Source organism: Pezoporus occidentalis, unplaced genomic scaffold (genome assembly GCF_034315485.1).
Source record: "Pezoporus occidentalis ecotype Australia unplaced genomic scaffold, CSIRO_AGI_Poc_V1 ctg76, whole genome shotgun sequence".
In the NCBI taxonomy this organism is placed as follows: domain Eukaryota; kingdom Metazoa; phylum Chordata; class Aves; order Psittaciformes; family Psittacidae; genus Pezoporus; species Pezoporus occidentalis.
Genome location: NW_026916115.1, coordinates 2,799,586 through 2,818,373, shown reverse-complemented (window position 1 = coordinate 2,818,373; position 18,788 = coordinate 2,799,586). Strand labels below are relative to the sequence as shown.

Here is an 18,788-nt window from a genome sequence, read left to right as displayed (position 1 = left end):
TGCTGTGGCTGGAGATAGGATCACACAGTGGCCCTCTGCCAATTTTAACTTTGCTGGCAGGGCAGCAATCAGCAGCAGAGATGCAGCAGCAGTGGAGCTCTGCTGTGAGACAGCTGGCACAGTAAATCCTCTGGACTCCTGCAAAGGAGGGAGCAAGCTGTGCCAGAGCCAGCTATTCACTGCACTGCCATCCAAGCTGTCTGGGTTAAAACAGCTTCCTATGTCATGGGGATACTGTTTGGAGACAGCTTGGGCACATGCTGGAGTCTGCTTTTTGCCCCCTTGCCCACATGCAAACCCCTATGAAGGAGAGGAAGGGCTCTTCAGACACTGCATTTTGGGATATCCCACTCTAAAATACATAGTGAATTTGGGTCAGGTTTGTGGTAGAAGCTTATTGGATTGCAACAGCACCTCATGAGAGTTTTAATTTACTCCTTAAAGTCTGGTTGGAGGTTGAAGCAATAGATCATTGATGTTTTCAGTAATGGCCAGAGGCAGGGCATTTGACTCTTCATGTGGGCTTGTGCTGAAGGTGTCTTCTAGTTGGCACAGCCTAGTGTGTCAGGACTTTGCTAGGCGCCTCATTGCTCTCCCCTGCCATGGGAGCTGGCATGCTTTAGCCACTGTCTAGGCTAGGGAAGGTCTTCTGTCCTCTGGTTCAAAAGAGTATCTCTGTAAACTCACAGCATATCTTGGTTTGGTTCCCTGGCTCCAAACCTCATTTGGAGCTGTAAGCGTGAACTAAAGCAGACTCTGAATTACGAACATGTGAAAAGACACAGAGGGAAATGCGAGCTGAAATGACTGAAGATCTTGGAGGAAGTGGTGTGATCAGATTGGGAAGAAAAGCCACCCACCCCATTCCACTCCAAGAGGGCAAAGGAGCCCTCTTCCCATCCTTCAAAAGGGTGAATGTGTCCATCTTCAGGTCTCCGTCTGGCACCTAATTTGTGACCTGGAAGCACAATGAGAGAAGTTTTATATAGCACAGGTGAGTAACGGCAGCTGCCTGCTGTCTCTTTCTTTGGTTAATGTTCTCTGTACTTCCAATTCTAGGTGGAGTTGTTCTCAACCCTGCTTATTATGGTATGCATGGCCACACAAACACCATGATCCATGAAGTGGGACATGTCCTGGGGCTGTACCATGTCTTTAAGGGAGTGAGTGAGCGGGAATCTTGCGATGATCCCTGCAGAGAGACAACTCCATCCATGGAAACGGGAGACCTCTGTGCTGACACTGCTCCCACCCCAAAGAGTAAACTCTGTCGGGATCCAGACCCCACCAATGACACCTGTGGCCAGACACATTACATGGGAACGCCCTTCAACAACTACATGAGTTACACAGGTAATGAGTAATCCTTGTCAGAAATTGTAGGGGGTCACCTTCCTTAGAAACTTGGGTTTCTCTCCCTTCCGCCTCCACTAATAGTCCCTTCTCTCCTTCTCTAACTTATGTGGTCCCTCCTGGTGTGTTGGGATGTGGCAGGCTGCAGCTTGTGCTTGCAGTAGCTTCTTAGTCCCTTTCTTGCTGCAGGCTGTTTCCATCCATCCCTCCCTGCCAGTCTGTCGCTGGACATGCATTAAGGCAGTTTTTGTCTGCATGGTGGTGTGCCATTGTTCTCCAGTCCTGAAGCAACTTTTCTATTATTTTTTTTTATCGTTGTTATTACTACTATGACTATTATGATTTTTGACCTTTGAGTGGAGCCCTTTTGGCTTGGTTTCCAACGGCATGTCGTGGAGGGCTGGTCTTCCTCCTGGCAGCCCATGAGGACCAAAGCCTGAAGAGCAATTCTGTCACCTCCTGCTGACGCACTGCGAGTCTCATGAAGATGGTGGCACTGCCCAAGCGCTAGAGCTGGTGCGAGCTGCTGTTGAGTAAGCGCCAAGGATGTGGAGCTGCTGAGGCAGTGCCATCTTGTGGCTGTGCGGACACACGACACCAGAGAGTCCGGACAGAAAAGCCACCGCACATTGATCTCTCCCAGGTCCCCCTAGGGATTCCCAAACCAGGTTTGGTTATCAGGAAATGTGCACATTGTCGTGCATCGCTGGCCCATACCTGCCACCTTCAGCCTGGCCTCTCTTTCGCCAGATGACGACTGTACCAACACCTTCACTCCCAACCAAGTGGCCCGGATGCATTGCTACCTGGACCTGGTGTACCAGCGCTGGGGCCAGAGCAAGAAGCCTGCACCCATCCCGATGCCTCCCATGGTCACAGGCCAGACACAGGACTCCCTCAGCATCTACTGGCTGCCTCCAATCAGTGGTGTCATCCACGAGAGGTAAGGGATCTGCTGTTGCAATGGTTTGGGGATCGCACAGGAACCTGCTAGAGGGGACAAGAGATCCTCTATGGTGCAGACCCCACATCCCCTTTTCTCCCTGGCTGTCTCCAGCAGAGCCATCAGACACAAGAGCTGGGCTGCTGCAGTGGCCCTACTGGCACATGGGCTCTCCCGCAAGTTTTCTGCTGTCGGGGTGCCGGGAGGGAAAGCTGAAGAGCGTTGGGAGGCAGTGCCAATTCTTAAACCCCAGAGTGCAATCACAGAATGAAAAATGAGCTTCATTTAGCACTTATTGTATAAAATAGCTATTTACCAGGAGGAAATGCAGCCTTGTGGTTAAGGCAGGGAGCTTGAACCGCAAGAGCTGGGTTTCGTTCCCAGCACTGTCACGGACTTGCAGAGTAACTAACTGGGGGTAAGTCAGGAAACTTTTCAAGCCAGAGAAATGATGCCAAGGAACCAGAGTTTTCTGGCTGGTGAGCAGTGCATAGCCCCAAGTGCCGGGTGGCTGTCTTCCTTCTCCCCAATGCCAGCAAGTCATCAAGACCTGGATACACCACCACTGCCGCTATTTAGCAGCCACTCTTACTAAAACATCTCAGTTTCCACCAGGTTTTAGGTCTATGTTTTTATTATGGGACCATAAGCACATGTTAAAGAGGTCTTGAACTTGTTTTAAAGTTGCCTCACAAAGCTGTCTCTTGCAATTTAAAGTGCTGTTTGAGGGTAGCTGGGACACTTAGATGAGCGTTTGCTGCCTTTTCAAAGAACTGGTGCTCTCCACAATGTGCCTTTCAGCCAGGGATGGCAAGGGCATGTGCCTGTCACACCCCTGGACATGAGAACCTCTGAGTGCTGGCTGGCCTTAAGTCACTCAAACAGACTGCTTTGGTGGGGAATGGTGTGGTTTGTGAGCAGGAAAATACGGGTCTAGAATGCAGGTGCTGGGCCTCCAGATCCATCCCCTGTTCTTGCTCATAGCTGTCTCAGGAGCTGCTCCATGGTGGGGGACCTGAGAGGAACTGGTCAAGGAAAGTGGCTAAAACTTATCACAAAAAAAGTGTCTTTTTCTTTCCTGGAGAGCACAGTAGGACACACACACACCCTCCCCCCCAGTTGACATTATCATGACCATTTTGTGTTACAGTAGTGATGAAAGCCAAAACCTGACTATGGGGTTTAGCAGAGGTAGACCCAAGTGCACCCAGCTGCAGAGGCATTGCCATAAAAAGTGTGAAGTCTATTAGCTCTGCTTCATGGGTAAGAACAGGTGACTCAATGGCTCATCTATAGGGCATGTAGAAGAAGACAGATTAAAACCAGCTTGGTCCACGGTCACAGTCTTGTCTTTGAAGAAGCTTATTTCAAGCAGGATGATATGCCCAGAGGCTTCCTGGGAACTTAGCTTTGCTTTTCTGACTTCCCATCTGATCCTGTCTGAACAAATGTGGATGGAAAAGTAACTAGTCACAATTAGGCATGCCAATGCTTTTGTCCCCTGTCTGCAGGGAGCAGGACATGCTCTGCGATGACTGTTCAGAGGATGGCACTTTCCGTCAGTATGTGCACGAGGCCTCTTCCCCTCGCGTGTGTGATTCCTCTGGCTACTGGACCCCAGAAGAAGCAGAAGGTAAATGTTCCTGCTCTTTCCCTGGCCATGAATCCCTTGAAAAGAGATGAGATCTTGTTGGGAAATAAAAAGAAGATTTTTTTTCTTTTAGAAAGTTGTCTCCTCTTCGGGGAGGCTCTTTAGTGCAGGAAGGGCTTCTACATGCCCAGGAAATACCTGGTAAGTGCCAGATGGCTTTGGACAAACAAACTGATGCTCTGCTATTAACCCCAATCATTGCCCAGAAAGTTGTTAGAGATTCTTGTCAAAGGAAGGGACATTTAATTGAAATAAAAGTCTTACAACATAGATCCTGGGACCTCATTCAAAACCTCAAGGGTATTCACAGGCTTTATTGCAGTCTTGTCCAAAGGGAGAAAGAGCAGCTCCTTGCTCAGTCCCACTGAGTCTGTGCCAAGTCCTGGGCCATCTGGGCTGGATGTAATTCCTTCCTGCCAAGGTGAACAGCAGGATGTTACCACTTCACTTGTTGTGAAACTCAGATGTTGGTTTAGAGAAGCACCTTGTGGTCATGTTGGTGACTTTCAGGATCACACAGCTGCCACAGGAGTTGTTGGGCTTTTCATGCTGCCTCAGCTCCTCCAATGGCAAAGCTAGAGGAGGTAGGAGACCAGGTGAAATGATCTGATGAGCTGTATATAGCGCACAGTTGAAGGGCTTGCTTCCAGAGCTGCTTCTCTGGCTTGCTTTGGACCTTGTCCCTTCCTGCCTGTGACCTGTTCCCCCATGTGCCTGCGAAAAGCTTTTGTCTCTGCTCTGTTTAGCCTATGTCCAAACCCATGGAACCCTAGGGACTTGGCATCCAGATGCCATTGGTAAGCTTCTTGTACCCATGAGACTACAGAGAAAGCTTCATGTCTTGCAGCTCTGTCCAGACTCTCTCTAAAGCTTGGCACTGTGACCAGCTGCAGCATGGATACCATTGTCCCTGGTTTAGAATGCTGTGAGACAGCAGATGTGCCAAGCCTTATGCTTGTATGCATACCCAGGAGCTGGGAGACTAGTGGTGTTTATTGCTTTCTATGATGTTAGGGCAGATGCCACCAGGTCTGGCATATGCCTATGAGTGCAAAACTTCATGGTTGTGCAGCTGTAGTACAGAGATGCTCAAGGACCTATGGGATGCTGCAGGGAGGATTGCTTCTTTGTGTCCCCTGTAAAGTTAGCTGTCCCCTGGCTCTCATCAGCTGCCTTCTTGTCCCTCCTGCCCAGGGCCTCCAGATGTGGATCAGCCCTGTGAGCCCAGCCTGCAGGCCTGGAGTCCAGAGCTCCACCTCTACCATATGAACATGACTGTACCATGCCCCCAGCCAGATGGCTGCATCCTGGAGCTGCGCTTCCTGCACCCTGTCTACCCTGATTCCCTCACCCTCTGGACAACGTACCTCTCCACGGGCTCTCCCAAGTCGCTATCTGATATTGAAATCCTGACAGAGCATGGGGAGTCCATCCATTTGGGCCCCCTGGACACCTTCTGTGATGTTCCCTTTACCGTGAAGCTTAACATCCCTAAAAAGATGTCTGGAGTCAAAATCTACACCTTTGATGAGAGGATGGAGATAGACACAGCCCTGCTGACATCCATGCCCCACAGCTCTCTCTGCTCTGCCTGCAAGCTGATCCAGTACCGAGTCCTCCGTGACCCCCCATTTGCAAGTGGGTCCCGCGCCACCCCACCACAGGCACACCGCTTGTTCATTGACACGTGAGTGACAGGGCTGCTCTGTTGTGACAGTTTTGATGACCTCCTCCAGTCCTGCCTTTGAATCCATGGACGGTGTTGCTTGTGTCTTGTTCCTTCCCTCCCCGCCTCAGGAATGATGACATTCAATGCCACAAGTGGATTCTCTGTTCAGCATTGAGGAAGCTTGTTTCAGACCCACCATGTTAGCATAACCTTTGCCCATGAGCCCAGGCTAACTAGAAGGAGTTTATTAACCCAGAAACATTTTCCCCATCAACACAACCGGGAAAATTATTGTTCCAGTTAATGCCACTTCTCTCCTGCTCAGACCCTAGGGAAAAAAGTAGCAGGGCCCTCTGCATGACCTGGCAGAGACCCTCTTCCCACAGTCTCTGCCTCTGGCTGTTTAGAGTACAAAGACGCATGTCAGACTGTGATACTGCATGGGCACACACATATGATTTCTGTAGCTGCGGTGAACAAATCTGTTGCAAATGTATGGGCTGTTCCCTCCTGCTCTTTCATCAAGTCCCCTCTGTTCTTTCAGGGAAGTCATGCCTGGGCAGGTGTACCAATACCAGGTACAGGCAGTCTCTGGGACAACATCAGGAGAAGCCTCCCCACCGCTTGTCCATGTCCATGGAGCACCCTACTGTGGGGATGGGAAGGTGACCACGTAAGTCAAGAAACTCAAGCTCTCAGCTGAGGTTCTGTAAGCTGTCACATCATCCTGCCCCAAGGATGTACACTGGAGGGTTTTTTTTCTTTTCCTCCTTGTGGTTTGGGATGTGCAATTGTGCACAAAGGAACAGGTATGAATCAAAGCATTTCTGCCAGCTTTGCCTATTGGGTCTATTTTCTGCAGTGTGGGGACAGAACCTTTTTAAGGAAACTGCCTGGGCTTTTTTTCCTCATGAGATGCCATAAATGTCAACTGGGGGCTGATTCCTGACTCCTTTTGGCTAACCTTCTCTCTCTCCCTTCTCTAGCTCCCACTGAAACACCAGCCCCATCTCAGAACCTCCTGCCCATTCCAACTCTTGCTTTCTCCAGCAGCAAGTCTTCCTGATACGTGGTTCTCTACTTCCTCTGTTGCTTATAGCTTCATTTTTTCCCATGGTTCTTGTCTCAGGTCTTACAAGAAAGTCGCAGTACAGTCACACCTTCTGCCATATGCTGTATTTTCAACTTTTTTATCCCCTGGCAAGATACAGTGTGCTCTCTACCTTACTCCACATGTAGTTATTCCTCTTCTCCCTGCTTCTGTGGAAATGGAACGAAGATATGGGGTCCTCACTCACAATTGGGCAGAAGCACAGGAATGTTCAGTCAAGGGCATTGTTAACATGTTTGGCTGTTGTCCTCTTAGGAGCCTGGAGGAGGAATGCGATGATGGGGACTTGATAGATGGAGATGGCTGTTCCAGGAAGTGTAAAAAGGAAAAAGGCTTCAACTGTGTCGGTGAGTCCAAATGGATTGTGACCTCTTTTTGAGGCAGGAGTCAAAACTGTATGTTATTCACACTGCTCCATCATTCACACTGCTCCTCAGAGCAGGGAGTGATGCGCCTCCTCACAGCAAAACGTGGATTTCCAGCTGGAGTGATCCATGGAGCTTGTCAGGTCCTTGTGGTGGGAAATCCCAGGGTTAAACAGCCAGCATGCCCCTTGGGAGGAGAATGTGGAGATGTATGTGCCTGGAGCCTGGTTTGTAAACAGGTTGTTCCTTGCAGGGGAACCAAGCCTGTGCTACGTGCACGATGGGGACGGTGTGTGTGAGCCATTTGAGAAGACAAGCAGTGTCCTGGACTGTGGACCCTACACGCCCGATGGCTATGTGGATCTGTGGGCAACAAAAGCCTATGCCTCCCATCATGATGCAAAGTCCTGCCCTGCTTCCTTAGTCACTGGAGAGCCTGTTGTGACGGTGAGTAAAGGCATGGACCCCAAAACTGAGTTGTCTAGCAAAGCCCATGCAGTAAAGCTGGGGAGGTAACTGCTGCAAGAGTGCACTGTGACAAAACCAAAACCTTCAGAACACCTCTGGAAGCGTTCATTGATTGCTCTGTTCCCATGCAGGGGGCCAGTAGAAGACCTGTGCATTTCTCATACCTCTTTCAGTAGTCCCTAAGCCTGGAGACTGCAGTACATGGAAGTGTGTTTCCTCAAGGCTGGGAGCAACCCCCAACCATGCGGTTTGCAGAACAGTGACCACCCCCATCCCACCAGCTAAACGCACAACCTTGAGCATGTTGGTTTAAAAAAAATCCCACAAGTTTAATACCTTATAAGGTCAGGGCCTGAAAGGATAAAATCACGCATTCATCAGCATCTGTACTGCTCTCAAACTCTCTGATCTGAAGCCAAGGAAAAATTGTGGGAGAATTCCCATCTTTCATATGGGCTTTGGAGCTGGGCCTGGAGGTCTAGGACAGGAATTCGCCTGATCAGTGTTAACATGGTACGTGTGTGTTCTTTCCTTGCAAACTGAAGAAGGGTAAGAAATTTGTCAAGAAGTCATATTTAGCCTGTTACGCATGTGTTTCTATTGACCTGATATAAGAAACATTCTTCTTGAGACCTGCATGATTAAGTTGCTCAGATATATATGTCTGAGGAGATGCCTTGGACTCAGGTGTCTGCTCCTCTAGAATGATACACATCTCTCCTGGTTTGTTTTTTTTCCTGCCAGGCATATGTGGATATTTGGGATACCACGAGGCATTGAATGGAACAGAAAACTAGTATTCAGGCAAATGAATCACACCTTTGGATCTCATCAGCCCAGCCAAAATCAGGACGCTGTGGTCTTACCTATCATCTCACAGCTTGGCTTGATTCCTGACTCAGCCCCACAGACACCATAGGGTGCTTAAATGGCATATTTACAGCACCCCAAAATGGCAAAAGTCTCCTGTGCAGGTGTGGGTGGCAAGATGTTACTCCTGCTTGGGAACCTGTATCCTAATTGTCTTCAAAACAATTTTGCTAGGCAAAACAAGTTGCTAGAAAACAAGCCGAGATCTTTCTCAACATTTGTTGAGTCTTGAGGTTTTGTAGGTACTGTTTCTTTCTTTCACTTTCCTTGTTTCTTTCTGGGTTGAAATAAATCTCTCCTTTTAGGTATGTAAATCCCAGCTTCACAGTGTGCCGAAGGACCTTTCCCTGGCTGCTTGGTTCCCCTGCACTCCGAGCCAAGACAATGCTCAGGATCCAAATGAAGAGAGAATGCCCTTAGGCGATGAAGGAGTTTGGCTCAAGGTAAGTAAGGATGAAGGATTTGCTTACCTCAGCATTTCGATGATAAAGGCCCATCCTTTTCTGTCTTGTAGGAGCTACAGCAGTCTTAAAAACTGCTCAGATAGGGCTTGGTATTCTACTGAGCTCTTCAAAAACCCCAAATGCCTGTGGCTGGGTCTTACATCATTGCCCCATTCCCACTGTGAACAGCAAACCCATCCTGGGGCAAATTGCCAGGAGAAGGGCTGTGCCTGAAACCAGAAGCCCACAGAAATGTGTTGAGGCTGAGAAACAACTTGCTCCTAACTATCCTTTATAGTTAAGCTGTGCCATTACACCCACAGAGAGCAGACACAAGCTGTGTTGAAAGTCCTAGTTGCCTTCATTCCCCATGACTGATGAACAAACAGGGTCGCTGGATATACTCTGCCATCCTGAGGGGTCCTGAGAACTTCAGGTTGCTGCTGAGCACCCTGAGCCCACAGGAACCAGCTGTGGCATGCAGGTCCTTCTGCCCTCACCGGTGACACCAGACCAAAGGAGGCACTTCTGTGCCAAAGACGCTGATCCTGCATCCCAATAGGAGCTCAGGGGCTGCCTCCACAGCTGGGGGCTGCCTCTGGGAGGGCACCTGGAGGGTTGAACCTCTCTGTCCTGGCAGGCAGAGGAGCAGGACAGAGAGCTGAGGGTGAGGCCAATGTGATTTTTACAGCATTGATTTTCTGACCACAGACACGGTTTAGAGGTTTCGTGGCTGTTTCCTGGTGTTACTGGAAAGCTGGGCTCTGGCATGCTGCTTCCTCTGCAGTTTGAGGGGCACCTTGCCCTGCTCTGCTTGAGGCTGTCTAGAGATGACCTGTTCCCAAGAGGCTCAGATGACTTGGTGAATTGTGAAACCTGAGTCAATAAACATGGCTATTGCCTCTGAGCTTCTCTGTCTCTCCACAGAACTTCATTTAACTGTTCTTCTTTTTTCCCTTTCTTCCTTGTCTGTGTGCTCACAACCTACTTTCTGGCTTCAGACTCTGGCCATGAAAAATGCGCCTCCTTTCCTCCTTTGCTAGTGAGAAAGCAGCAATCTCCCCCTCTGCCCTACCTAGATGGAAGCTTGCTTTCCACTTCTCACCAGGGGTTAAAGCGTGTTCCAGTTTTATTGGAGCTTGCGGTCAGTTCTCTTCCTCTATGGATGTTTATATTAAAGACTTTCATTACTGTTTCTCCATGCTCTCTCTAGGAGTGCTATTATTTTCCACCCATAAAATTATTTATGGACTAGTAATAAATATGCCCTTTTTCTTTTTTCCTTGTTTTTAATACAGTTTGCCTGATTGGTAACATATTGGGTTAGGAAAGACAGCTTCTTGTTGACAATTTGCCTAGCGCACCCGCCTGCCCTGACAGGAATGGTGCTGTTCATGCACATGTGTACCCATGTGCGCATGGTGTTTCGTGGCCACCAGCTTCTATGCCCATTTTAAAGCTGTTGCACCTGCGTCACCCTGTTAGAGCCATGCCACGAAACTGATTGGGTGGTAGGAATTGCTTCCTACAGCATTTCTCAAGAAGTGGCACCAATAAAAAGGGAAAGGCTAGGTCATGCTGTAAGTAGGCCGGGGGGCAAGAGGCGTGTGTGTCTGTGTGACCTAACAAAGCATCTACCATGCACCGTGGGTCTGCAGATGGGAATCATTATGATTTGCAGCTCTCCAGCCATGCTTTGTTCTCAGTTTCCAACACATCCGGTGAGGAAGAAATCAAAATCACTTGTAAGCAAGTCAGGATGCGTAACATGCAGGAAATGAAAAAGAAAGGGGGAGAGGAGGGATTAAAATTAAGATAGCTGGCTGTGGCCAAGCACATCATATGTATTAAAACTAAAAAAGAATTGGGACATTCAGTCCAAATCAGCTGATGTTGGTTTAACTTGGGGCCAGTGTCTTTCGACACCAAGTAGGTGCGCTGTAGGAAGGGAAAGACTAAACCCTCCACCTTAAGCTGTGCAGTCCAGGGAAAGCCTCACCTGACTTCAACCATCTCTCCTCCCCTGCAGAACCATGCTCAGAGGAGCAGGCAGCAGGTGCCTGGGTTAAAAGTGGCTGACTCCTTGGAGCTTTCCTGTTGCAGTCCTGTCCTGAGGGGCTCCTTGGAGCAGGCTGTGAGCCCTGCTGGCTCTTCATCTTCTCTTCTTTATTTCCTCCCTTTGGCTTTCCTGTTTCTCCCCCCCACACCTACATTTCTCACCAAAGGAGACAGTGGTGATGTATCAAATAAAAATGTTTGTGCCTCCTTGCCCACTCCTTGCAGCAAGCCCTGGCCAAGGGAGCATGTAAGCAGCAGTGGGGACTCGCTCTGGGGTGTCTGCTGTCGAACACCTCCCTGCAGGGTGGGAGCCCTGGGCTGAAGCCCACTGTTTTTTCCTGCTCCCATGCATAAGCAATGCCTGGCATGGCATGAACCACCCTGAGCCTGGGATGCCATCACGAATCGGGTGGCTGTCCCCTCTGCTCCCACAGTCTGCTCCTTGGGCTGTGCCTGGCCTGCTGGGACTTGCCCTCCTCCAAAATACACCTTCGCCTTGAATTTCTGGGCTTCCTCCACACCGGCATTTAACAAAAACACTCCATAGGGTGGATCTTGATCAAAACACATCTTGGCACAGGGTGGGGGGATACCAGGGTGGGGGAGAAAAACATTTCTATCTTCTTACTTCCTAAGAACATCTGTCCTGCTATGATTGATGCCATGAGATTCCCGGCTGCTTCCCGTAGCCTTCGGGGCTATAGACAAGTGGGGAGCTGTTGACTGTCCTAGCAGGCAGGGTTTCTTCCCACAAATCTTTCCATGTGCTGGCTGATGGACAGTTTGCAGTCACTTTGGGTACTGAGGCTGTTCTTTGTTGGTTTTGTTGTTTGGGTTTTTTTTTTTACGGAGATATTCTGGTGGCAGGGCCAGTAGCTCTGAAATACCTTGCTTGCCTGGCCGGCACTCCATGGGGTGGGAATCAGAGCCTCGTGGAGGGAGGGCTGAAAAAGGGTAATCCAGGTCTTGGTCAGGTGTTGCTCAATTTTAAGAGCAGCAAATGTGGAAGCTGGGAAGATACCATAAATTTATGGCAAGGGGACTGATACTTGTGGGGAAGACTGGTGAAAAGGAAAAGGGGAATTAGGAGGGAAAGGAGTGTGTTCCTGCACCCTTCTTTCTCTTCTCTCTCTTCCCACACATTTGCTGCCCTGTAGTCTCTGACCCCCTAATCTTGTGCCTGCTTTCTCACCACATTCCCTCTTTGTCTCCTTGTATATATGGGATCAGAAAGGCTGTATTTCATATGCATGCTCTCAGGGTCTTTCTCACCCTCCTGCCTAGGTGTGCTTTGACAGACCCGCAGTGCCCACCTCTCTCCTGATCTTCCTGGCCTCCTCTGGCACCATCCCAAGCAACCAGCGCAAGCCAAGGGTCGCTGTCCAGCTGAGTGACATAGATGGGCTGAACCGTTCTTTGGGTGAGCAACCTATGGGTTGTGGTACCAGCAGGGACACCAGGAGCTAGCACCCCTGCTCTCTGGATCTCTCACTGGATTGGGTGCTGCTGTCCCCTATTCCTGTTTGCAGCATTTTCTGCTTCCCAAGCTGGTCTGTTGGGATGTGTGGGAAAGCAGAAGAGATAAACCAAAAGCAGAGAAAATATCCCTGAAGTTGAGCTAGTGGCTTCTTTCTTTGCCTTGTCTTGCAGGGGTGTATGAGTTGTCATGCCAGCACAACCCCCTCATCATTAATGTGAGCCATGGCCAGGAGGACCCATCCCACTGGGCTGTTTCGGTGCTGCTCAACTTCTCCTCCCCACTTGTGGGCATTGCAGCTGTGGCCTTGCGGACCTCAACTCAGCCTGGCTCCTCTGACCCCACTGCCTGCCTCCTGCAACATGAGGAGGGATATGGCCATCAGTGCTGCAGGTATGGTCTCCTCAGAGCACTTTGCAACATGTACCCAGAGTACCTCTCTCCTCTGGGGCTTGAGTTCTGGAGTTTTTATCTACTTGCTGAATGTTTCATGACTTGTTCTCCAGTGCTTTTTGAGGTGGTGTTGGAACACCCAGTATAATGGCCGAATTTGCTTATCTCACTATGGGAAGGCAAGAAAATAGATTTTGTGTGTGGCCTGTGCATCTGCACAAAACTGCACTAAAGGGCTGTTCCTTGTTGAGAAAACCAAACTCCTTCTGCTGAGGAGTTACTGCTGAAGGTTGCTGCTGAAGCTGAAATGTTGGATGCTTCTGCATATGCTTTACAAGCTCCATCTCCATCCATTGAGTCTTCCCCACACTGCAGGAGGTGGGGGTGAGGGTCTCCTCCTTCTCCTTTTCCTCCTCCTCCTCCTCTTTGTGCTTACTCCCCCTCTCCCAGGCTTCCAAACAGGTTTCATGCTGCACCATTATAATGTGGTGCTAACAATAATAGTAGCAACGGTGCTCTAATTTATTGATGTCTGGTGCTCCCAGGCGTCTGCTTGTCTTCATAAAGCAGCAAATGAGAGGCAGCGTTTGCAGAATGGGCGCCGCTCTCCAAGTGGGTCGTGCTGGCAAAAGGACAGGGAAGGACTGTAGTCCAAAATAGACTAAATAAACAAGGCAGAAAGAGCATGCCAAGCAGAGGCATGGACCCAAGGAGGAATGAAAAGATGGTGCTCAGCTCTGTCCTACAGGGGTAGTGGGGCTGATGACAGCCAGACCTACCAAGTCTGGCTCTGGTTTCAGATCTCAGGCTCCCTGAAGTTGCACGAGTGCTGATCCAGGGCTCTGGTTTAGCCAGTTACTCAAACTGCACCACTGGAAATACTGATATTAGGTCCAAGCTTTGCTGGAGCTGTGGGGGTGTTAAGAGTGAAGGGCTTTCACTAGGGTCATTGCATCACTGCTACTGTCATTTTTCTTCTGTTGATGGCCCTGGATGGACAAAGATCCCCAGTAATGAATGAGCATACGTGTGTTAGTCTAAAAGCTTGTGGGATCATGGTACAATTGATTTATGTACAGTTCTGGAAGGCATGAATATCCTGCAGTTGCTTTTTACTTTCCTTTTTTTTTTTTCCTTTCTATTTTGTTTTAAGTGCATGTGTGATTTATACAGAAACATTAATCTTAGTGAGTCAGCATATAAATATTATTCTCAGCCTTACATTAGAGGATCAGCGTTCACCTGAAATGTAGTCCGTTTCCTCTTGGTAGATGTTACAGCTATGTACACACATGCCTCTAAGAACCCAGCCAACTGATGTGGTTTTTCAATTACATTTTCTCATCTTTTAAAATAATTTTACACTCTCATTGCTTTGAGATCTTACCCCTCCCCTCAGAAGTGACTGCAAGGAGAAATAGACTAACCGGACACAGCTGAGCATTACCTATGGATGGGGAGAAGCTCATAAGGGGACAAATAGAGAGGAAAATAGATGCTTTTCTCTTAAAAGTCTCATTACAGCTGAAGCACAAGCCAGTCCCCATATCACCAAAGCACACAAAGCTGCATGCTGTCTCCTTTGTGTGGGCACAGCAGCGTTCTCATGTTTTCTCCTCTTGCTGCTGTTGTGCGGGCTCCCTATTGCCTTGGTTTAACTGCAGTATTGCAGGTTACACACGTGCTCTTAGCAAGCACTCAGAGTGTTTTCAGAGTTTTCAGAGTAGGAAATGCTATTTATAGTTTTGCTTTTCTGGACAAAAGGCTTGAATATTTAAAGAGGGATTAGGCTTACAGCCTCCAGTAGCCTCACAAATAATAAAGGATCTGACTTCAGTCAGAAAACATCCAAGTATACCCCTTATCATATTTTTAAATCTATTTCATCTCCAAAAGTAATGTACAGTAGTATTTTTATTTTTAAGAGCTAATAATCCATTTCATAAAAGGCAGGTGGAGTCTGGGGAAAAAATCCTCTATAAAAATTCAGGAATATAAAATCTTAAGAGGTTTAGAAACATTCATCTGTAAAATATCACAGAAGATCTGTATTATTCCTGTAAAGAATTGAATTGACCGTTCGCACGCACCCAGCCTCAGATACACAGTATGTGAATGTGAGTGCTTTCCTAAAATAACCCAAGAAAGGGACAGTAACAAAATCAACAAAGAAATGAAATTTCCTGACTTAGTCTAGGAATGGTCATTGCCAAAATAATGAATATATGACAGCTTGGTATTTCTGCAACATCTTCCATCTTGAAGGATCTCAAAGTGCTTTTCAGGCAGGGAAAAAAACAGATCATGTTTTTGCTGATGAAATGCAGCCTTCTCCAGGCTAGGATGCAGCAGGCATTTGATGATGAAAAAGTACATCCTTGTTTTGAAAAAAGAGTTGTCTTCTGCTTTTGGACATGTTTGAGCTGTGAAGGTTGAAGGAGCACTTGCAGACCAAAGCAGTGTAGGTGTCCCTCCATCACACCTTGCTACCAGCACCACTTAACCCCTTTCTACTGTCTCTGCCAGCAGCTCAGGGCTCTTCTTTGCTTTCTGTACCTAATGAGGCTAAGCAAAAATCAGTTTTAATGAGTTTCCACCCAGGAAACTCAAACTCTGCAGCTTTCATCCTTTGTATTTTCATACTGTGTCACAGTCTTTCCTATTTTGCTTGGTACAGGCTATACGCTGAACCAGGGGAACATTTTTCATTTCCTCCATTATGTTTATTTTTAGCTTGTTTTTATTTTTAGTGTGTTTGATTTTATGTTAGCATATGGTGGGAAATGCCTTGGCGAGTTAACAGGAAAGGTGTTACAAAATGCTATCCGCATTGTGTTTTATTTCCTGTGTGAGTGCCCTTCTCTGCTCCCTCAAAGTGGATTTGATGCATCAAGGGGAGTGAGGTTTGGGTTCCTTTTATATGGAAAGTTGATGTCAGAGAGAGAAAATCAGATGAAGAAGGGGGTTGTTTACATATTTTCAATTGCTAAGCTTTATTCAGTTTAGCCCCATTTCCCAGGCAGGTTTTGTTTGGTTTCTTTTCTACCGGGTGCCAAATTTATGCAGGATCAGTTTCTGAACTGCATCTGTGCTGGTGTTAAAATTTGCGGGGACTCTGGTGTTTCTTCCCTTTGGCCTAGGGTGCCCCCATGCACAAAGCAGATGGACCCTTTTGTTGGTATCCCAAGGTCACCCTGATGGGCTGAGATGCCATTCAGGTTAAAATGTACCCCAGTCACCACTCTCTCCTCCCAGCCATTGTCTGCTCAGGCTCTGCTTGCATGCACAGTGGAGCCGGCACTGAGAGTTGTCTTCTGTGAGGATGACACATATTGCTTGGACATTTGTTCTTTGCCTCTCCCAGGCAAATGGAGCCTCTTGGGTGCAGCATGAGGCCCATCAGAGCAGGTTGTGTCTATCCTGCACCATGCACATCCTCTCTCCTTGGCTTGGAGGAAAGCACTTCTCAAGAACTGAGCTTAGGATCCTGATCACCACCCTTCCTGGAGCATGGGCTCCCCTCAGCCTCTGCTATGGAGACCTCTCAAGTACCTCTCCTCCAACACCAAAGCCTGTTGACCTCTGGCACTTCGCTTGTCGGTCCCTGACTGGGTGGTGGGCAGTGGTGGCCAAGGCTCTACTGCAGGACTCAATCAGTTTCTTCAACTGGAGGCTTCACTGTCCAGCTGGAAGGTGACAAAGGAAAACCTTGGAGGTGTATCAACCATTGTCATAGGCTGCCCTATTCTATATGCTCTCTGCAGCTTAGTCAGCTTCTTGAGTTCAATACTTTGTATATGGCGTTTTATGAGGATGCTCAAAGCATTTTCTGCTTTTCCCTGAGACTAGCCACTCTCACCTAGGAATATTTCGCAACACAGAAGGTTTTCACCAATTTGATTTGGTGTCAATCACAGTAGCTGAACAGCTTAGAAGCAGGGTGCTTGGTGTCACCTCATGGAAAGGGCCACTGGTCCAATAAACTTGTTCCAAGCATGGCCAGCCCCTAATACACTGAGGGAAGGTGAATTACAACACAGAGAAGACGTGAGGTGCAAGGCATGTTTCTTTCCTAACCTTGGAACAGCTTCTCGTGAAACCCCAAAGCTTGATCTTGATTCCTTATTCTCTTACCACTATGAACATTACATGAATCTCAAAGTCTTCTCTCCTTCCTATGTTCAGTGAAGAAGGGAGCAAGTGCTGGAGACCCTGAGGTTTGCCTGCAGAGCCCTTGGTGTACTGCTGCAGCCAGCCTGCCCTGTTTTGCCCTGCCGTCCCTACTGTCATATACAGGCACTAGTATTTTTCACAGAAACTAGATTAAATATGTCCTTCTGAAGGCTCTCTTATCTCATGGTATAGGATGCAGGAAGGTGGCAAGTCCATCGTCTCCCCTACTGAGCTATTCTTACATTCAGTAACCCTCTCTGCTGAGAAGTTGCCTCTGATTTCAAGATGAAAGTTGTTGCTTTCACTCCATTCTTGTCAGAAATGTCTAAATGCTTCCTGCCAGCAGATGTCTTTTCTGTGTATATGTGTCTGTACAGAGAGATCAGATCCTCTCACCATCTCCTCTCTGTCACAACAAATATTTTTTCCTCCTTAGATCTTATAATGTAAAAGTCTTGCAGTCCAGCTATGGCTTCCGCTTGCAGCTCCCATTTGAAATCCCTTGACTCTTTCGATGTCTTTCTTGGTGGTAGATGTGGATCAGAAGTGAATTCCTCTGGGCATGATTTAAGGTGGCAGAAATGAGGTACAGTGTGTTGTTGTGGGAATTAGGTATGGATAAAAGTGTTCGTTGGGGTAGCTGAGTATGTACTCTTGAGGAATACTGGCAGGTAAATCCTACTTGTGTCATGGCCTTACAATGGGCAGACGGGTTACCTGTGTTCAGGAAGGAGTCACCAGCTCCTCTCAGGAGTGATGAAGGACCTGTCCATCCTGCTCAGGTTGGGAAGCTGACTAGACCAACCTTGACATGCCATTCAGCCTCACTTTCTGTGCTTCCGTAAGTCTATTTTGGTGTTACAAACAACAAAAAAAACATGGAAGGGAGCTGTCTGGAAATATATTAAGATTGATCTGCTCTTGCTTCCTTTTCTTCCTCCTCCATTATGACTGCAGAGGGACCATTTGACATCCTACTGGTGCCTTATCCCTCTCTGTGAGGTAGATGACAGTGGATGACTCAAGGATGTTGTTTTTTTGCCAAGTTTCTTTGGGAGTCACGTACAGAAGCAAACATCTTTTCTTGAGATGGCAACCTCAGTGAAGATCATAATCAAGAAGTATCACCACCGTTGGGTCTGTACACGTAGCCTGCTCCCACAAGGATGGTTGCTATCAGATTTACTGGAAAAGTGAGACCTTTCCCCTCTGTGAGAAACATGCCTGAAGGGAGAAATTCCCAAGTATTTCCAAAACACCTTTTCTCATTTCCTAGCTATTCTCTTTTGCTAGACCACATTGGGGTAAACATCTTTTATCACACTGATGTTCAGTGCTACAGTCCAGACTCCACCAGAGTACATGCAGTGACTACTTTTAACTTCAGGATATTTGGCTGAAGCCTTTACCTTTCCATCAACATCTCCTATAACACCCTCTCCCCAGAAATCTGTACCATGAGATGAACTTAGAATAATTTTTCCCTGTTAAAGTCAGAGCTTGATGATAAGGGCTGTTTTAGCAGCAATTGTTGGGTTGAAAGCTTGTGTAGATAGTACAGCAATTTTTTGATGATTTATTAGACTTTAGGCAGCTGCATTGTATTTGGCTTGGCTTAGCTTGACTTGGGTAAATCCATCAGTATTTTCTGTGTTCCATGGAATAATTGCTGTAAAATGTGAAATTTCAGCTTTTCAGGATTTGGGTTTTGTCACAACAAAACAGTATCTCCCTACCAACGTTGCCACCACTGCCACTATTTCTGTCAGTTGCCTCCTGCTTTTATTCTAGAAAGATGAAGGATCCCAAAGGAA

General features: G+C 47.8%; 1 protein-coding gene across 1 annotated transcript in view; it reads left to right on the top strand.

The window, feature by feature from the left end:
- PAPPA2 (pappalysin 2) overlaps positions 1 to 18,788 on the top strand; it is an 87,303-nt gene that overhangs the window by 30,615 nt on the left and 37,900 nt on the right. Inside the window, exons 4-13 of the mRNA XM_062602201.1 lie at positions 1,060 to 1,353; positions 2,104 to 2,296; positions 3,808 to 3,929; positions 5,142 to 5,634; positions 6,161 to 6,289; positions 6,983 to 7,074; positions 7,346 to 7,539; positions 8,736 to 8,873; positions 12,216 to 12,351; positions 12,582 to 12,801. Coding sequence (XP_062458185.1) covers positions 1,060 to 1,353; positions 2,104 to 2,296; positions 3,808 to 3,929; positions 5,142 to 5,634; positions 6,161 to 6,289; positions 6,983 to 7,074; positions 7,346 to 7,539; positions 8,736 to 8,873; positions 12,216 to 12,351; positions 12,582 to 12,801 — 2,011 coding nt within the window. The remainder of the gene's footprint in view (positions 1 to 1,059; positions 1,354 to 2,103; positions 2,297 to 3,807; positions 3,930 to 5,141; positions 5,635 to 6,160; positions 6,290 to 6,982; positions 7,075 to 7,345; positions 7,540 to 8,735; positions 8,874 to 12,215; positions 12,352 to 12,581; positions 12,802 to 18,788) is intronic.